This window comes from Melospiza melodia, chromosome 1 (assembly GCF_035770615.1).
Source record: "Melospiza melodia melodia isolate bMelMel2 chromosome 1, bMelMel2.pri, whole genome shotgun sequence".
Lineage (NCBI taxonomy): Eukaryota > Metazoa > Chordata > Aves > Passeriformes > Passerellidae > Melospiza > Melospiza melodia.
In genome coordinates, this window is record NC_086194.1 from 256,170 (window position 1) to 272,647 (window position 16,478).

At 59.4% G+C, this 16,478-nt stretch overlaps 1 protein-coding gene across 1 annotated transcript; it reads left to right on the top strand.

Moving 5' to 3' along the window:
- The first annotated feature begins 8,186 nt into the window (after positions 1 to 8,186).
- On the top strand, positions 8,187 to 15,060 carry GBX1 (gastrulation brain homeobox 1). Its single transcript, XM_063176213.1, is given in 3 exon segments — positions 8,187 to 8,307; positions 8,310 to 8,993; positions 14,407 to 15,060. Coding segments are annotated over 3 exon segments (1,329 nt in total). The 3' UTR covers positions 14,931 to 15,060.
- The last annotated feature ends 1,418 nt before the right edge of the window (positions 15,061 to 16,478 follow it).

Genomic DNA, 16,478 nt, shown 5'->3' on the forward strand with positions numbered 1-16,478 from the left:
TCTTCTCTGCTCAGGGGTGGGGATTTCAGAAAGGCTGAGAGAGAGGAGGGTCAGAGCAGCACCGGGAGAGGGAGCTAGGCTGCAGGGAGCTGGGCTGCAGGGAGATAGGCTGCAGGGGCTGCTGCAGTGGGTCCTGTGCAGCTGAGGGGGTTGGACACACCAGAGCTGCTCCTCAGCCCTGTGTGCAGCTGTGGGTGCCTGTTCGCCATCACAGGGGTCACAGGGCAGGAGGGGCTGAGAGCCACCCCCCAAAGAGTGCCAGGGACCCCTTCATTGTCCCCTGACGCCCACTGTGGACCCCACTGTGCCCCCTTGCTCAGCCTCCCTGAGGGCTCCTTCAGCACTGTCAGACCTTCCTAGGGGCATTTGGAGGTAAAACCAGATACAGGGGCTGGAAACTGAAGCTGGGCAAACACATACTAAAAATGAGACAATTTTAATAGCAAGGACAATTAATCTTCTAGTTAATTGCATCTTAGAATAGGTTATCATGGTTGATGTAGATTTCTTTTCTCAGGGGTTGGTTTTAAATCGCATGGGGATCTGCCCTAACCCAGACCAGAGTTCATCTACATGGAGCTCAGCCCAGTCCCAAAGAGATCAGGCCGATTAATTACAGATCTCTCAACCTTCACTGGGCTGCCACAAGCTGCTGTCACCACTGGGACGGTGTTTGGCTCCAGGACAATAAGTTCCAGTTTCTGCTAACTCCACTCACCCCTCATGGACAGCTCTGACTTAACCTGTTTCCTTCATTTTGACCCCACTGGTCTGTACTGGTTCTATCAGATTCCTTGCTCTGAATGTGCTGGCTGCAGCGGTTTCTGAGAAAGTCTGCAATAAATGGGGATACGGCTTTTATTAAGTTATTTAAATATTTGGTCTTACACCACTTCTCTCACAAGCTTTATCTTTGATGTCTCAGCTTTTTGGCAGCACCAAGCATGTTTCACTTGTGTGGGATGGACAGTGCTCAGGAGTTCTGAAGGACCCCAGGACTGGGTGTGACCCACAGAAGCAAACCCCATCCCTTCCCCATCACAGGGGCACCTCGGGGGCAGCCCTGGCTGTGATCCCCCTGAGGAGGCCCTGCAAAGTCCCCTGACCTGGGGCAGTGGGAGCCTCAGTGCCCTTCTCAAGCTGTGCCCCTACAGCAGCACAGCCCCTCTGAGCTGGGCCTTGCTGGGCCTTGCTGGGGCTGTGCCCCCCCAGAGCAGCACAGCCCCCCTGAGCTGGGCCATGCTGGGGGCTGTGCCCCTCCTACAGCAGCACAGCCCCCCTGAGCTGGGCCTTGCTGGGGCTGTGCCCCCCCCACAGCAGCACAGCCCCCCTGAGCTGGGCCTTGCTGGGCCTTGCTGGGGGCTGTGCCCCCCACAGCAGCACAGCCCCTCTGAGCTGGGCCTTGCTGGGGCTGTGCCCCCCCCACAGCAGCACAGCCCCCCTGAGCTGGGCCTTGCTGGGGGCTGTGCCCCCCTCCCCTACAGCAGCACAGCCCCCCTGAGCTGGGCCTTGCTGGGGCTGTGCCCCCCTCCCCTACAGCAGCACAGCCCCTCTGAGCTGGGCCTTGCTGGGGCTGTGCCCCCCCCACAGCAGCACAGCCCCCCTGAGCTGGGCCTTGCTGGGGCTGTGCCCCCCCCACAGCAGCACAGCCCCTCTGAGCTGGGCCTTGCTGGGGGCTGTGCCCCCCTCCCCTACAGCAGCACAGCCCCTCTGAGCTGGGCCTTGCTGGGGCTGTGCCCCCCTACAGCAGCACAGCGCCCCTGAGCTGGGCCTTGCTGGGCCTTGCTGGGGCTGTGTCCCCCCTACAGCAGCACAGCCCCCCTGAGCTGGGCCTTGCTGGGGGCTGTGCCCCCCTCCCCTACAGCAGCACAGCCCCTCTGAGCTGGGCCTTGCTGGGCCTTGCTGGGGGCTGTGCCCCCCCCCCCCCCTTCCCAGAGCAGCAGCACAGCCCCTCTGAGCTGGGCCTTGCTGGGCCATGCTGGGGGCTGTGCCCCCACAGCAGCTCTCCCACTTCCTGCACCTCTGTTTCCATGCAGATATTTCCGTGCTGGTCTCCTGAGGTGCCATGCTGCACAGGGGAACCCCAGGGAGCAGACCCCTTTTGCACGCTGGTGCTCTCTGGCTGTCAGCCCCCTCTGTTCTCTGGCTCATTCCCCACCTCAGCAGAGTCACCTGCAGCTGCTTACAAGGGCTGGGTGCTTCAGGTCACTAAAAGAATCCCCAGCAAAGGTTTCAACAAAAGCTGGTCTCGTATAACTTTGCAGTAGCAGCAGAAGACAGCAAGAATGGTCAGAAGACAACAAAAGCCACCTCAAAGAGAGAACCTGAGCAGTGACAAAATAACAATATCTCAACATGGAGAAATTACCTGAGCACCTCTCCTCTGAGGAAAGGCTGAGGGAGCTGGAACAGTTCAGCCCGGAGAAGGGAAGGCACCAGGGATGTCATCAGTGTGGATAAATAAATACCTGAGGGGAGGGCACGAAGGTGATGGAGGCAGGCTGTTCTCAGAGGTGCCTTTGACTGGGCTGTGCTCCCAGCTGCAGAAACGATGTTCATGTTCATGCATGGTGTTGCATAACCCATTTTGTTCTGAATCCTGCATCCTGCACTCTGAGAACACCAGCTTTGCTTATAGGCTCTCACAGAGCCATGAGATGTATGTCTGCATGGTGACCTGCAGATGATGGATGTCTCCTGAATGAACAGTTCTGGAGTGCCATGCTCACATAACTGCTGGGGCAGAGCAGTGCACGTGGAGAGAGCTGCTTTTGGGCTAAACATGCAAGAGGTACCAGCCTTGTGCCTTGGAAGCCCCATAGATTATCTAAAGAATTGTTTAACATTGCTCTCCCTGAGCAGCATCCAAACACGGGAGTGAGGGAGGGCTTGGCTCTCCTAAGCAGAACAATCCTCAGAGAAATATGTGAAAGGAATATGTGAACCTTGTCCAGGACTACAGAAACAAAAAATTCTGGTCTGAGATCTTGTCAGCAGCAAACCAACCCATGCACCTGGGGTGCTCTTGCTGCTGTTACCGAGGATCCTGAACTCTCCTTGCCCCAGCTCCGGCCCTGCCAGGGGTAGCTCTGAGGTCCCTTCCCCAGGCAGGGACACACAGACAGGTTTCACTGCCAGAAGCTGAGGACAGAAGGGAGCGGGGCAGCTCTGCAGCCAGGGGGAGCCTGAGGGACCCTGTACAAGGCAGCGGGGGCCCCCTCGCGCCCCCTGCCCAGGAGCTGTTGCCCACCTCGGGCAGTGTGGGGCTGCAGAGCCTGAGGGACCATGCCAAGGGCACCCCCAGTAGCAGGGTCTGTGCCTGGAGGGAGCCCAGCTTCGGTCAAACAGCACCATGGCCACAGACAGCCTGCTCTCTAGACTTCCCAAACTTGGAGTAAATAATTTTACAACGTTACCCTTGCTTTTAATATGTTTAGCAGCTATTTTGCAGGAATGCCTAGAGGCTGTGACTAGATTTAGTCCTGTTGTGCTAGATTCCGTGCAGAGATAGTAAGTGGAGCAGGTAGAGGCATAAAGTTAAGACTGCATAGCAGTTTCCATTAGGAAGACCTGCTTTCATTTCCTAGTCTGTCATTACGCTTTAACTGTTGCAGTTGTGGTTGCTGTGCTGTGTTACTCAGAACTTTACCCATTACAGATACAGCAAAAATTAATTGGCCAGTTTTGGCCAGCAGCTGGTGCATCAGGAACACACTCCAGACTCTCCATCTCAGAGGGGAGAGATGGCCTGGGTGGTTCTTTTCCTGCCCAGTAGCAGGGGATCTAATTTTCCTTAATGAACAGCCTCTGAGGATCCCACTGTGCAGGTTCTGAGCAAGGACATTTCTAAAGGCTGAAGGTTTTCTCCTGGGGTTCTCTGTGCTGATCAGACAGGTCATGCACTGCCTTCACTACAGACACTGTCCCACGTGCCAAGTGTTGAGCAGGACACTCCCCAGGCTTTCCTGCTGACTCCAGAAAAGCAGGCAAACAGACTTGTCCATGTTCACATGTCTGCAGCAAGGAATGAGGAGGAGGAAGAAGCTTGAGCAGTTCTAAAGTTCTAATGCAGAAAACAGAGAGGAGAGGTGGTAAGCAAAGGCAGACTGAGGATGAAGAGATGGGCCAGGCTGGTCTGTGATTGCTGAAGGCAGACGCTGGACTTGAATTCAGCACTCAGGGCCCAGCTTGGTGAGACTCAGGATCACCTGCTGAGACTGAAAAACATGAGCCATGGCACAGTGACCCCAAAACAGGAGAGAGCAGGTCTCCTCCTGAGACTGTTTAAACTCAGTGTCTGGTAATGTACCTGTCAAGGTCCTGAGGGATCTCCATCAACAGCTGAGAGTGCAATGAGACATGGGGCTTTACAAACTGCACACACAATTAATATTTCTGCTGTACCTGGTGTGTTGGACACTCTGTCTTCAGGAACATTAAGGAAATACACTGATTCCTTGAGAGGGAGGCATGGAGCCCTTTAAACTGGAATCAAGGGGCTTTCTGCAGAGGTGAGTGGAGAGGGAAAGATGCCCAGGAAGCCTCTGAGCAGAGGAGGTCTGAGCCTCAAGTGGAAGCCATGGAAACTGCATTTCACTAAGCAGCAAGAAGCTGTGGGAGATTCAACATAGGTCACACAACTGAAATTGGGAAAGCCCATGGAAGTCCACTGGGTGGATGTGCAGCCTGGACCCTCATTCCAAGCTGGGTCACCCTGTGAGGATGGTGGATGAGGGAGCTCTGTCCCATCTGACGTACACATGAGAGTATAGCAGCACATCTTTGCTTTATTATTCTTACAACCTTTTTTTTTTTTTTTTCTGTAATCCTTCAACATATCCTTCTCTGAATCTTTATTTCATGATGTGCACATGAGTTTCTACCTCTACTACAAAGTCTCATGAGACAAAGTAAACCAAAGTGGAGTAAATTGCTGGGGCCCTGAGTGCATCCCCCCTTCTTGGGGGAGGTTTGACTCTCCAGGGTCAGGGCCAACTCATAGGATGAAGCCATCTGACATCAGATCTGCTCTGCTCACCTTCCTCAGGTCCTGTGGGAATGCACCCTGGTCACTGAGGCCCCTGCCTTGCTACAGCCCTTCCTGCCTGGCTTCCCCCTCTCTGGAATCAGTCTTTCCTTGCTGCTCCCAGCATGGAACAGACTCAGTGTTTGAAGGGAGATGGGGCTGCAGGAATGCCAGTGTATGACCAGGGAAGCAGAACCTTAACCTCGGAGACACCAGTAGGGACTGGCAGGGTGCAGCTCTGCTGTGCAGAGGGCAGAACTGAGCCGGCTCTGTGGACTCCAGGCAGGACCTGCTGCTGCATGGGGCACGGGCTGCCATCCTCCCTCCCTGCGAGACACAGCCCACCCCCAGCTCATTCAGGTCTCCAGCAAGGTCACTAAAGAGAGCAGCTTCCCATTGCTCTCAAACACCTTGCTACCCTGTCTGCAGGTGTGGGCTCTGGGTTGGTTACACAGAAAAGATCCATTGAACAAGTGATCAAGTTGTATTTGCTCGGGAGTCAGAAAGCTGCTTGCACAGCCTGGTCTGGGCCCTTTGGAGCCCAGCCACGAGATCCAGTGACACAGGGCTGTGCTTTCACTTTCTCCATGGTCTAAGGTGCTTTCATGGCAGGGAATGGACCCAAGCTATGTGCATTGAAGGTGACTCCAACCTGGAGGTTCCTTTAGCACAGACATCTGGTGGATGAGGCAGGAGAGCTGGGGCAAGGACAGACAGAACCTGGATACTGACCAGCAGATCTGGAGCTGTGTCCCTTATGGTGTCACAGGAGCCATGTCCCTCATTGTGTCACATATCTGGAGCCGTATCCTTTATTGTGTCACAGACCTGGAGCCATGTCCCCTATTGTGTCACAGGCCTGGAGCCAGGTCGCTTATGGTGTTACAGACCTGGAGCTGTGTCCCTCATTGTGTCACAGTTCTGGAGCCATGTCCCTTATGGTGTCACAGACCTGGAGCCATGTCCCTCATTGTGACAAAAACCTGGAGCCATGTCCCTTATGGTGTCACAGACCTGGAGCCATGTCCCTCATGGTGTCACAGTTCTGGAGCCATGTCCCTCATTGTGTCACAGACCTGGAGCCACATCCCTCATGGTGTCACAGACCTGGAGCCACATCCCTTATTGTGTCACAGACCTGGAGCCATATCCTTTATTGTGTCACAGACCTGGAGCCACATCCCTTATTGTGTCACAGACCTGGAGCCATATCCTTTATTGTGTCACAGACCTGGAGCCATGTCCCTCATTGTGTCACAGACCTGGAGCCACATCCCTCATGGTGTCACAGTTCTGGAGCTGTGTCCCTCATTGTGTCACAGACCTGGAGCCACGTCCCTCATGGTGTCACTGCTGGTCTCTGCGGCGGGATTCACCCAAATGCCTGTCACTGCCATATTCCTTCCCACCATGGAATCTGGGCCCTAATCCTGGACTGGGGGCCACAGCTGGTCAATGACCTGCAAAGATGAGCATCTCTCACTCTCTCAGCAATCCAAGGGCAGGGGGTGTCTGCATCAGAGACAGGGATTCCCTATGCCAGGCCTCAGTTTTATGATTCAATATCTGAGCCTGGATGATTATTTTACCATTACCTTCTCCACACCCATTTCCCTGACTTGGAGCAGGGCTTTCTTGCTGTGGAAAGATAACTCTTTGAGACCACAAGGATGTGCCACAGAAAAAGGCACAGAAGACAAGAAAGAAAGAGGAGGCTGTGTGATGTCATATCTGGGCCCTGGGGATTCAGATTGTGCCTGTTTAGTGGAGGAAGGCTGAGTATCCCGCTTTGAGCACAGTGGGCCCATTTTTGCCTCACTTAAATGCTCCACACAGCGTCCAAGCGTCCAACTCCGTGGCTGGACTGTCATGTCCCACAGAAAACACACACTTCCGAGTGGTATTCCAGACATCCTCAGGGACAAAGCAGAAGGTGAAGGTAGAGAAATCCATGTGTTTACACAGATATCGATGCCACCAGGAGCCTGGGTAGCTAAGCAGCCAGGGGTGCTGCATCCCTGGTCAAAGGGGAGATGCAGGCAGGAGCACACAGGGCACTTGAGAAGAGGAATGTCCATAGGTGAGAGCTAGAGGTCTGGAGTGTCACTGTGCCACTGAAACTACAGCTGGAGTGAGCACAGGCATGACTCCAGCTTGCATTTCTTGGCTTCCAAGCACTTTAAAAATCCTGATCCTCTTCTGAAGCCGGGCTTCAGTTTGCCTCCTGCAGGTCTGGTGAGCAGCTCTCTATAGACAGGACAGCCCGAATGCCGAGCTGGGGGCAGAAAGTGCTCTGTTTTAGCGTGGGGACTCCCCACAAGGGGCAGGCGATGTTCCTCCGGACACAGCGAGCACGGCGGAGCCGCGGCTCGGGAGCTTCCGGCTCGCACGGCTCCCGCCCGCTCTGCGGATGGAGCGATCGCACCGGGGCCGCCACCGGGGGACGCGTCCGGCACCCGGAGCGCGGGGGCGAGCGGTGCCGGTGCCGCGGGGGAGCAGCGAGAGGGGGCACTGCAGATACACCCCCAATCCCACCCCGACCCCGGTGCGGCTGCGGGCGGCCCCGCTGTCTGCCCGGCCCCGCGACGCCCGAGCCCGCCGGTCTCACCGAGACCCCGCTCCGAGCCGACAGCGCTCCAGGGACGAGAAGGGCGCACTCCTGACCCTGCCCCGGGGCTGCTGTCTCCGCGCCCTGTTCGGGCGGTCTGCGGGCACGGCACGGCAGGGCACGGAACGGGATGGCACGGAATGGCACGGAACGGCGCTACCGGTGCCTGGCCAGGGCCGGTCCGTCGGGGCGCTGGAGCCCGCCCTTCGCTGCCGCCCCCGGCCCCGTCCCCGCGGGCTCGGCCATCTGGAGCTGCCGGGAGGGCCCGCTCGCCTCCGGTTGCGGGAGCCCCGGTGGTGCCGGCAGAGCGGAGCCGGTCCGCCCCGTCCGTGGGCCCGGAGAGGGCCGTGCGGAGAGCGCGGCCCCGTCCCGTCCCCACAAAAACACCCTTGTCCTGGCCCCGTAATTGCTAATCATCAATCACCATTAATAACAGCTGATGAGGCGGGAGGGGGAGGCGCCTTCCCAGGGGCCGGCCGCGCCGGGGGAGCGGGGCGCCTTGCCCCGCCGGAGCGGGCGCTGAAGGAGGAACTCGACCGTGATGTGCAGAAGATGGATGAGAGCAGAGGGCGACACCCCCGCCCGCCTCCCCTCCCCTCCTCCCCTCCCTCCCCTCGGCGGCCCGGCCCGGCCCCCCCGCGGCGGGGCGGGCGGGCGGCTCCGAGCGCGCCTCCATCCACTCCGCCGCGCCGAGACAGCGAGCGGGCGGCAGCTCTCGCCGGGCGCCGGAGCCCACGGGAGCCGGAGGGCGCGGGCCGGGGCCGGGGCCGGGGCCGGGGCCGGGGCCGCGGCGGCGGCGGCGGCGGCGGGGCCCGGCGGCGGCGGGATCGCGGCGAGTTGGCGGCGGCCCGAGCTCGCCGGAAAGTTGGTGCCGGCTGAGCCGGAGGCGCCCGCTCGCCATGCAGAGACCCGGCGGCCAGGGGACCGCCTTCTCCATCGACTCGCTCATCGGGACGCCGCCGCCGCGCTCCGGGCACCTGCTCTACACCGGGTACCCCATGTTCATGCCGTACCGGCCGCTGGTGCTCCCGCAGGCGCTGTCCCACGCCCCGCTGCAGTCGGGGCTGCCGCCGCTGGCCCCGCTCGCTTCCTTCGCCGGCCGCCTCACCAACACCTTCTGCGCCAGCCTGGGCCAGGCCGTGCCCTCCATGGTGGCGCTCACCACCGCCCTGCCCAGTTTCTCCGAGCCCCCCGACGGCTTCTACCCCCCGCAGGAGCTGCCCCCGCCGCGCGCCGCCCCCGACGCGGGCTGCCGGCGCGGCGCCGACGGGCTGGAGGCGGAGGAGCTGCCCCCGGGCCGCGACAAGGGCCCGCCCGAGCCGCCGCTGCACTTCCCGGAGCCCTTCCCCGGCCTGGCAGGTAAGAGCGGCGCGGGCCCGTCCTGCCCGGCGGGCAGCGCCCGCCCCGCCTCACCCGCAGCCCGGGGAGAGCTGCCCGCTCCTCTCCGCCGTCCCGGCGGCACCGGGGGCGGGCGGTGCTGCGGCCGGAGCTCGGCAGGACGGTAGCCGCGGAGCCGAGCGCTGGGGCCGGGCGCGGCGGGCAGGACGGCGGGGCAGCCGGCGGGACCTGCCCTCGGCGGCGCTCCCGGCCCGGCTCGGAGCGCCGAATCGACTCTGTCCCAGCCCCGGTCCGCAGCGTTCCCGGGCTGCAGTCAAACTCCGCCTGCCTCGGCCGGGCCGCGGGGCGGGAGCGGCGGGAGAGCGGCCGGTCGTGGCCGGGCCAGCCGCACGGAGCTCTCCGAGGTCCTGGCACTCGGCCCGGGCCGAGCGAGCGGAGGTGGCGGCGCGTCCCGCGGCTCGCTCCGCAGCCCTCCCCGCCCGCACCGATCTCGGTGCCGGTCCCCGTCCCGGTCCCGTTCGGTGCGGCTGCGCTGTCCCCAGCGTGCTGCGACGACCGGCTTTCCAAAGTTTCCCCCGAGCCCGCCCCGCAGGGCCGAGGCGGAGCAGCCCCGCTCTCCTCCTTCCCGGCCGCCCGCTCGGCACCGGCTCGGCCGGACGGGCGGGCAGGCGGCAGCGCCCCTCCGGGACCCCCGGTGCGGACGGGAACGGCTCCCGTCGGGGCCCTCGCCTTTGTGCGCTGCGGCCGCTCCCCGAGAGCGCCAGCACCAGCCTCGGAGACTTGTTGCTCCGTATTTCTCAGCCAGGTCCAGCACTCAGCTCTTCTCCCGGGTCCTGCAGCACGGGCTCCCTGCGGCCAGACACAGACGAGCCAGCTGCTGCTTCTCTGCTGCGGCCTCTCCTGAGCTGTCTCTCCTGGCCGCTCCCGGGATCCACCTTTGTCTCACAGACCTCTTGGCATGGATGTGTGCTGAGAATCTCTGCTGCTTCTTGCAGTGCTTGGCTGTTTGCTTTCCATCCTCCCTTTAGTCTCTCCTGGGTAAGCCCAGGTGCCTTCCTTGCCGTGCCTTGTTCATCCCTCAGAAGAGCACTCACTCATCAGGTACCCTTAGACCTCTCAGCCCAGGTAGGACAATGGGGGCATTCTGCCTCCCCCTTCTTGTGTGGGTTATTGGGTGCTCCTCCGGTGCTCCCTGGGCTCTGTGCTGAGCCAAAAGCCCAATGCAATCTTACTTTTTTGTGGAAGTCTTCTCAGGGCAGCACTGCCCTGGCCAAAACCAGGTCTATACAACCTCACCTTTCCCATCTGTGAGCAGATGAACTGCGTTGTGCTTGATCTCCCTCTCTGGCTTCTCCAGAACTGAGCCCAATATGTTCTCTCCTCCCAAGGGACTCAGATGAACTGTCCCAGACTGTGGCCACTTCTGAATCCAAGAAATCCTACCTCTAAGACTTTTCCTGTTGCAACTGGACGGTATGATGGAAGGGAAGATGTCTTGCTGCAGCTGTTCATCCCCTGCTGCCTCTGAGCACTGGCTCTGCTCTGGAGCCATGAGGGGAGCTTGTCCTTCTGCACAGATGTGCCGATGTGGACCCAGTTCTGTGGGCTGCTTTGCCCACGTCCAAGAGGATTTGTCAGGCCAAATGTGCCTGCCTTCTCCTTCACCTGCTGCTTCTCCTGGCTGTACCAGACAAAACTGGAGATGGACAGTGGGGTTTGTTTTACAGCCATCTTAGAGGAAACTCAGGAGGGTCGTTGTGAGCTTTTTCCAGTACTAAGGAATAGAAAGATGATTCATGTCAACAGGAGTCATCAAAAACTATCTATAATGCAGTTTGCTCTCGCATCCAGTCTGTGGCCCTGACCCAAAGCAATTGTCCAGGGCAGAGCAAGAGAGCACAACCTGTTCAATGGTCAATTCTGAAATGATACTTCCCTCACATCCAACCATCTGCACATCGGGGACTTCCTGTGCCAAGTGTTGTTTCTGTATATTTAGTAAACTTCTACGCATTTGTTTTCTGTGGCCTTATCTAATCTCCCCTGGAGTCCACCAGAAAGGAGGGCTAACCTTGACATCAGCCACATCAAGATGGCAAGATGTTACACAGATTTTTTTACCTGTAGAAGAACCTTGTGAAGAATAAATGCTCCCTTTTGACAGTTTTGTTGACATTTAGTGACTTATACTCTGGAGTGACTGCTGCTGTCCCTAGGCTCTGTTATATCTCCATCATGCAGGTGTCTGTGGACACAGGGTCAGTTGCATCCTGGATCAGCCAAAGGAATTAATGCACTATTTTAGGACTTCTCTCTGCATCCACTGGCTTTGAAACTTGCTTCCAGCAACTGCCACCCTTCTTGAGCAGGGAGAGGTAGGCAGGGAAACTGGTGGTGAGAAGCAGCAAAGCTTGAAGTCTGATTTATTTCCACAGCTGCCACAAAGGTATGACCCCTGGTGTAAGGGTCCTTAACATCCCTAGCTCTCCACACCTCTTGTGAGAGCAGGTTTGTTCTGAGCTGTTTAGATCTCTGAGATTCAGGCAGAAGTCTGAGACTCTTTCCTGGTTTGGTGTAGTGACAGCACATTCAATCAGGGACAGGGGAGAGTTTCTGTTTCCCCTACCAGCACAGGGCTCATCACAACAGCCGTTCCTGACCCTGCTCCTCCTGATGCTTCCCTGACAGCTTTGTCGCCTGTGACACTCAAGTCTCTTCACCATGCTTTCCACATCCATAATCATAGAGTTACAGAATGGTTTGGGTTGGCAAGGACCTTTAAAGGCCACCTAGTCCAAACCCCCTGCCATGGGCTGGGACATCTTCAACTACATCAGGTTGCTCAGAGCCCTGTCTCACAGGCTTTGAGTGTTGCTGGGGATGTGCTATCCACCACTTCTCTGGGCAACCCACTGTTCACCACACTCATTGTGAATAATTCTTTCTGTACCTCATTTAATCGACCCCTTGTTCTACCACAAGAGACTTCAAAATCTCTCTTTGTCTTTCTTATAAGCCCTCCTTAAGTACTGCAAGGTTTCAATAAGGTTTACCTGGAGCTTTCTCTTCTCCACACTGAACAGCCCCAACTCTCTCAGCCTGGCCTCGCAGCAGAGGTGCTCCAGCCCTCAGAACATTTTTGTGACCCCCTTTGGATTCTCTTCAATGTCTTTGACAAGATCAATGAACAGCTGTGACTCTGTGAAAAGCAAACCAGCAGGTCAACCCTGTTCTTCATTTACTGCTTCTCGTTGATTTTTCAATCATGATGCTTTGCTTCGTGACACCTTCACTTCATGTTCAAAGGCCTTGAAAGTCTCAGTACACCCCACCCACATGGGTGGGATCTCCTGCCTTCATTCTTTCCTTGCTGGTGACATAGTAGGTGACTAACAGACCAATATACCAATTTTCTTTGTGAACACATCCAATTTAGATTATGTTATCAAGTAGTTCCAAGTTCCTTACTGCAAACCCAGCCCTTTTATAAGACACAAATGTGAGAGTGCTCCATTTAAAATTTGGAGTCTGGTTCAGAAGAGAGTATTCAGAGAGCACCTGTTTTACAAACCATCATGTTGCTCAGTCTTCTTGCAGTCTCCAGGGGCACAGCCTGGGCTGACAGGAGCAAGCTGCCCTAGGAGCACTGTTTGCTGGTGTGGCTGCTGGGATGCCATCCTCCATCCCTGGGGAACTGCAGTGCCAGGACAGGACCTAAAGAGCCCCTGGGGAGGACAGAATTCCTCATCAGAGCTCTCTTACCTTGTCAGGCCCATGCTCCACCAGAGAGAGCTGGTACACAGAAGTGAGAGCTCTTCTTTTCTTCAGCAAAGTGCTGGCATCAAGTTGTGCAATGGCAGCCAAAGTGCTCCTTGCCACCTGCTGCTGATCCTCAGCCCCACGAGCACGAAATCTCTGGGTCTTTACCCTCTATGCACATGGGAATTCTCTTCCCCTACCCCTGACCCTACACTCTGCAGCAGGATAGAGATGAAGGTGTTCTTTGGAGGAGCAGGGAGAAGATTCCAGATCTCCAAAGCCTGGTCTCAGGAAGCTGACAAGAGGTGTGGGAGCTCCACAGTCACCAGGCTACCAGGACTGTCTTCTGGCCTCGAGTAGTCTCCCGCAGTTCTGTTTGTGTGTTTAAACCCTGCACTGTCAGGTTTCTGGGGGCCTTCTGCCTTTCCCCCTGAGGTGAGGTGAGGTGGCCAGCAGGGGCCCTGGCTGCATGGGCCACTACCTGGACACTGCTTACAAGTTTGGAGAGCTGCTGCTTCTCCTTATGCATGTTGGATTGTATAGAGCAGCAGTGCTTCCGACAACTCCTTCCAGCCGTGATTGCTGCTCTTGGGTCAGACTTGAAGAATTTTCTGGTCTCTTCTAATCTCAGCCTGACAGAAAAGCTTTTTCACCTGCTTGTGCATAGCTGTGGGTCCTCCCTTGATGACCCCTGTCTGTGGCTGAGAGCGTCTTCTCACTTTGAGCCCTTCTACTATGGAAGGGACTGTCTTCCAAACCTCCTTCCTCCGTTTGTCTCCCACCGTGTCCTCCCTTGCTCCATGGCTGTTTCATCCTTCAGGCAGCAGTTTGGGACACAGGAAGCTTGCAAGGAAGAGATTCACACCCCAGTGCCGTGTCAGTATCCTCCTTGGCATCTTAGCAGAGGTGTCTGCCATGATCCAAGCACTGCATTCTCCCTGATGGCCTGGGATGAGGTGCTGTCTATTGGGTGATGTTGACAGGTTCTGTCCTGCCCCTCTGCCCACTGCTGGGCGTAGCTGAGCCCTGAGCATTGGCCGCCTCAGCACCTCGTTCCCTGTCTGCTGTGGTGCATCCTTGGATTAGGGAGGGAGAGCCAGAAGTGGGGCCCCCATGTCCTGTGGAGCCCTGCAGGGAGGTTTGCTGGGCTGGAGCTGGCTCTGGATGCTGTTTCCAGGACCGTTCTTCAGCTCTTGGCTGGCTAACAGCATCGATGGTCTGGTGCCCTGGGAAGAGACAGGGAGGGCTGAGCTGAGAGACAAGGTGCGGACGTTCTATCCTGCACAGAGATCCAGACAAGCCCTGAAGTGTTGTGATGTTCTCTGCCAGACCGAGACCGTGGTGCTGCTGCGGCTGGGCCGGGGATGGGGCTGGGAATGGGCCTGGGGCAGCTGCTGCTGGGTCAGAGCCCAGCGTGGCTCTGCCGGCGCTGCCCCTTGCAGCCGGGCGGGCTGCGGGGCCAAGGGCGCTGGGACCCGGTGCGAGGCTGGGGCCGGGGCCGGGGCTGCAGGACGCGGTGGTGACGGGCTCCGAGGCAGCGGGAGGAGCGGCAGACCCCGCCGGGGAGCGGGCAGAGCTTTCCCCGCGGCTGGGGGGCTCTGGGAGCGGAGGGGCCCGGGCGCGGTGCGGGATGCGGGGTGCGGTGCGGTGGGCACTGACGCTGTGTGCCCCGCAGACGGCAAGGCGTACAGCTCCGACGAGGAGAAGCTGGAGGTGAAGTCGGCGGCGACGCCGTGCAGCGAGCGGGAGGAGGAGAGCTCGGCGGGCGAGAGCGAGGAGGAGCCCTTCCTGGACGGGGCTGCCGCCGGCGCCGCGCTGGGAGCCAAGGGCAAGGGCAAGGGCGGCCCCGCCGCCGAGCAGCCCCCGCCGGGCTCCGGGGCCGGGAAGAGCCGCCGGCGCCGCACGGCCTTCACCAGCGAGCAGCTGCTGGAGCTGGAGAAGGAGTTCCACTGCAAGAAGTACCTGAGCCTGACGGAGCGCTCGCAGATCGCGCACGCCCTGAAGCTGAGCGAGGTGCAGGTGAAGATCTGGTTCCAGAACCGCCGCGCCAAGTGGAAACGCATCAAGGCTGGCAATGTCAGCAACCGCTCCGGAGAGCCCGTCCGCAACCCCAAGATCGTGGTGCCCATCCCGGTGCACGTCAATCGCTTCGCCGTGCGCAGCCAGCACCAGCAGATCGAGCAGGGCGCCCGGCCCTGAGCCCGGCCGGCTCCCGGACCCTGGGGCGGGCGGCGGCGGCGCTCCACCTCTGTGTACATGTCCCTTATTTATTCCGTGTAAACTCTGTACATACGGCAGCGTGTCCTTCTGTCCGTGCCACGGGGAGCACGGCCGCCTGGCCCTCGGGCCCTGGCCGCCCGCTGGGCCGGGCTGAGCCGGGCCGGGCCGGGCCCTCGCTGCCGCTGGCGCCCGCCCGTGTATAGCTGTGATTTCAATAAATTATTTTCTATGGAGCACGACCACGTTCTTCCAAGCTGCAGGAACGGGCGTCCCGCGGCCCCGGCCCGGCGCGGGCAGAGGAGGAGAACGGGGAAGGGAGAGGGATGGGAGCAAGGACAGGGACAGGGACACGGGCAGGGCCAGCGGCGGCGGAGGTCGGGGCGGCAGGCGGGCGGGGAGAAGGGGACGCGCCGGGGCTCAGCCGCCCCTCGGGCAGCGCCAGTGCCGGTACCGGGGCCCGCGGAGCCGGGGCTGTGCGGGCTCATTGCACCCGCTGCTGTGCCGGTGCCAGATGCGGGAGGGAGAAGGGGATGGGGCGGGCCGGGAGGCGCCGGGAGCATCCCCAGGCCGGCCCTCCCGCCGGCGGAGCGGGGCCAGGGCTGCTCCGGGAGCGCCTCGGCAGCTCATCCCGGAGCGCGGAATGTGCGAATGTGTGTGCTGTGCTGCTGCAGGCTCCCAGCACGGCTGCGGCCCCGGCCCCGGCCCGGCTCTCTGCGCTGATGCCCTGGGACAGGGGCAACAACAAAAGGGGCTCGCACATCCAGGCCGCCTTTCCGTGCTCCTGAGAGCTGTTGCTGGAGACGGCGCTCCCGCAGCCGGCCAGCTCCGATACTGAGCCCAGCCCCAGGAGCCCGTGAGGACCCAGCTTTGCACAGGGCACAGCTGCATGCCCAGCCCAGGGCACAGGGGCCGTGGGGCTCCCTGGGTGTCCAGCCTGGGAAAACTCTGCCCTGGTGTGACAAACATCGGCGAGTCCATGGAGCAGGGCAGCTCCCGTGCCTGTGCTGTGGTACCAACACCCAGTGCAGTGTCACCAGAGGTTCCTGGAGAGGGGGAGGGCTCTCTCCAAGGTTTGGCTGGGGCACCGATTGCTCACAGGTTTGATAAGGAGTTTGGGTCACAAACGGTCCAGCCAGCTGCTGTCCCCTTCCCTGGGAGAGCAGGAGCTCTCCCTGACAGCCAGAGCTGACTCCACCTTCCCCCGATGCCACAGCAAGGCCCGGGCCATCTCTGCGCTGCCTGGGGAGCAGGGCTCCCTCTGAATGTCCCTTCCTCTTTGGCAGGTGCATTCTGTTCACCTGGAGCGTGGGGTCTGTGCTCAGCCTGCAGAGTCCTCCTGCAGTGCCCTGGAGCTCTGGGGTGGCTGTCCCTGCCCTTGGCTCTTGGCTCCCGTTGTGTGGCCAACAGACAGGCACAGCTCAGATCAGAGCAATCGTTTGGACAAAGCTGTGCTTCTACCTGTCCTTGGTGGGTGGCTTTTTCCACAGAAATATTTGCTGGAGGTACCGAGAGGGTTCTGTGGGATCC